The sequence below is a fragment of the Chaetura pelagica genome, unplaced genomic scaffold, assembly GCF_000747805.2.
Source record: "Chaetura pelagica isolate M959 unplaced genomic scaffold, ChaPel_1.0 scaffold1075, whole genome shotgun sequence".
Classification (NCBI taxonomy): domain Eukaryota; kingdom Metazoa; phylum Chordata; class Aves; order Apodiformes; family Apodidae; genus Chaetura; species Chaetura pelagica.
In genome coordinates this window covers 32,435-35,860 of record NW_009953240.1, presented here as the reverse complement: position 1 = coordinate 35,860, position 3,426 = coordinate 32,435, and the positions used below count along the sequence as shown (strand labels likewise).

Below are 3,426 nucleotides of genomic sequence, written 5' to 3'. Positions count from 1 at the left end.
GGGTGTTGAGCCTGGAGAAGAGAAGGCTCCAGGGAGACCTGAGAGCAGCTTCCAGTGCCTGAAGGGGATCCCGGAAAGCTGGGGAGGGACTTGGGACAAGGGCAGGGAGGGAGAGGACAAGGGAGAATGGTTTTAAATGGAAAGAGGGGAGATTTAGGTCAGACATGAGGAGGGAATTCTTGGGTGTGAGGGTGGTGAGAGCCTGGCCCAGGTTGGGCAGGGAAGCTGTGGCTGCCCCATCCCTGGGGGTGTTGAAGGGCAGGTTGGATGGGGCTTGGAGCAGCCTGGGCTGGTGGGAGGTGTCCCAGCCCATGCAGGGGGGTGGAACTGGATGATTTTCAAGTTCCAAACCATTCCATGATTCTAAGTTCGCAGGTGACACCAAGTTGGGCAGGAGTGTTCATAAAATCATCGGACTGTTCAGGCTGGAAAAGCCCCTCGGGATCACCCAGTGCAACCATCAGCCCTGCTCTACAAAGTTCTCCCCTCACCCATCTCCACACCCAGGGATGTGACTCCCCCACCTCCCTGGGCAGCCTGTCCCAGTCTCCAACCACTCTTGCTGTGAAGACGTTTTCCCTCATGTCCAGTCTGACCCTGCCCTGGTGCAGCTTGAAGCCCTTCCCTCCTGTTCTGTCTCTAATGACCTGTGAGAAGAGACCAGCACCAACCTCTGCAATGACCTTCCAGGTAGTTGGAGAGACTGTTCATCTGCCTGAGGATAAAGATGGCTTTGGAGAAGAACCTGGATGGGCTGGATCAGTGCATGAGGTTCCACAAGGCTCAGTGTCAGGTCACAACAACCCCGGGCACAGATTTAGGGAAGAGTGTCTGAAAAGCTGCCCAGCAGGAAAGGACCTGGGGTCAATAACCAGCTGGCCAAAAATACCACCAGCAGCTTGGCTTGTATCAGCCCTGGTGAGGCTGGACCTCAAATCCTGGAGTCAGTTTTGGTCAGAAAAAGAGGTTCCTGCTTCCACGGGCACAGGCATTCCCCAAAATACAAGTTTTACCCTCAAAAGAAGAGCTCACCTGAAGCTTTTCCCCTTTGCAGCCCCCTCGGGCAGCACTGAGGAGACAGCAAAGCATTTCTTTGGAAAAAAAAACCCAAAACACCCCAGAACTACAAGATTTCTTCTCTTTAGCTCCTCAAAACTGTGCTTGCCTCTCCGAGCTGGCAGCTCGGGGGTCAGGGTAGATAAAAAGGTGGAAAACGGCAAGAAAAAAAAAGCAAAATAGGGTTTTATTCCTTCCCCTTTGCCCCTAGAGCAGGTTCCAAATAACTTGCTCTGACCAGGCACCCTGGTGGGGCCTGCAGAGGAATCAAACAACCCCCAGATCTGCTCCAAAACCTCAGCTAAACGTCAATGCTTGGAAATAGATATAAAAAATAAAAAGGGGTGGTTTGTTGTTTTTTTTTGACTCTTCCAAGGCAATTCCCGAATGAGCAGCAAAGCTCAGTGCCACCTTCTGTCGGCCAGGCTGCACTGCACAGCCCTGGGAATTGGGGCTGGAAAAGCAGGATTGCATCACCCAGCCTGGCTCAAAACCTTGCTTTTCCCTTTGGAAAAAAAACCCTTGAACCAGGAGAGCCCCCAAATCCTTCAACCCACACCCCCTTCCAACCAGCCCAAGGTTTCACACCCCCTCCCTCCCCTCTGGTCATGACAGAATATATTTTATTTATGGATTTTTTTACAAAGAACTTTACAATTCCCGTGACATAAGTTAACGTCCTTGGGTTCAACATGTTGTTACCTCTGACAACACCTGAGTTGTTGGAATACTGAGATGGAACTTGAGCTTCGAACTGGACAAGGGGAAGGGAAAACAGGGATGAAAATAATAATAATAATAATTAATAATAATAATCCATAACCAGCTCGATTTGGGTCTTTCCATTCTCATCCTCCCTTCCCTGATGGCAGGGACCAGCCTGCCTGAGTTGGGGACAAACTCCAGTGGAGGGAGGGTCCCTCTCTGCCCGGGGGTCTTGTTTCTCTGAGGGGTTTCACCCCAAATTTCACTTGCCAAGATCCAAGCTTCAACTTGAAATGAGAAGACAACGGATTCACAATCAGACTGGGGATCCGTACCAGCTCCGAGGAAGCCAAACCTCAATCCTTGCCACGTTTCCAGCTCTTGGGAATCTCCCAGGCACAGTCTTCAAGTGTCTCACCATCCCCGAGGGGACAGACAAGGAGATTTCCTTCCTTTCTCCTCCCAACATGGAGGCTTTTCCATCTGTCTGCGCTGCTGAACTGCTCCTGCCAAGCACCACCAGGCCCTGGCACTGCCAGGGCTGCCCTCCTTCCCTCATGGAATGCTGCCAACCCCACGGTGTTCTCCAAATTCCTCCTTGAGAGAGCAGAATGTGCCCTCTCTGCTCTCTCAAGGAGGAATTTGGAGAACACCGTGGGGGCTGGCAGCTTTCCAGTCAGAGGACTCAGTTTTTCCACACCGAGTCGGCCAAGGAAAAGGCTGCAGGTCTCCCCAGCAAGGAAGGAAAATAAAATCAGAGGAGTTTCCAACCCCTCTCCTCCTGACTACTGAAAAAAAACCAACCCAGCAGCATCCCAAAGGAAGGGTGTAATGACCAGGAGGTGCTGGAGGAGCCCAGCTGGGAGAGACCATGCTGCTTTGGAAGTGGCAGCAGAGGGAAGAGTGAGTCCTGATGGCCAGGAGACACTGCCTGGGATGGAGCTGAGCCTGTTTCTCCTTGAAGGCACCACCAGCAAGGTCCCCATGGCACCTCTGGGTGGTCCTGAGATGACTCCTTGCTCCTCAACCTGCTGATATTGAACCTTGCGGGGTGCAGGACAAAGCCAACCAGCCTCCTGGGAGCCAAGGGGACAATGGCAAAGCCACCGAGAGCAGAGGAGCCAATCCAGAAGGATTCTCCCATCTCAACAGGGAGCCTAAGAGGAACATCATCATCATCCAGCTGGTACTGAAGGCAAACTAGGAACTACAAGGAGGTACCAAACGGGGTTACTGGGTGGTACAGAGCTGAGGTGGTGTCACCCCACCACACACACACGAAGGAAGACACTTGGTGACCAGCCACCCCCAGCACAGCCACCAAAGCCATCAGCACCATCCTTCCCCCATACCCACCAGGGTAAGCTGCCTCCAGCAGCTCCATGGCCACCACCTCACCCTTCATGGGTGCAGGGGAAGGTCTGGGGGAGGGGGTGACCCAGGGGGGGACCCTCAAGCACCACGGGCTGGGTGGGCAACATTATCAATATGATAATAACTCCATTCACCTAGTGAATCTGCAGGGGGGAGCCAGCCCAGAAGCAGAGCTGCAAACGCCTGGAACACCCTTGGGCTATTCCCTAAGGCTGGAAACACACAACCTGAAGAGGTTTCACAGTCTATTTTGTTGGGTTTTGTTAAAAAAATACCAACATTTCCCCCCCC

At 52.8% G+C, this 3,426-nt stretch overlaps 1 protein-coding gene across 1 annotated transcript in view; it reads right to left on the bottom strand.

The window, feature by feature from the left end:
- Window positions 1-3,166, bottom strand: part of PPP3CC (protein phosphatase 3, catalytic subunit, gamma isozyme) — a 62,735-nt gene extending 59,569 nt beyond the window's left edge. Inside the window, exon 1 of the mRNA XM_009997867.1 lies at window positions 3,118-3,166. Within this exon, the coding sequence (XP_009996169.1) occupies window positions 3,118-3,166 (49 nt within the window). The remainder of the gene's footprint in view (window positions 1-3,117) is intronic.
- Window positions 3,167-3,426: the final 260 nt, after the last annotated feature.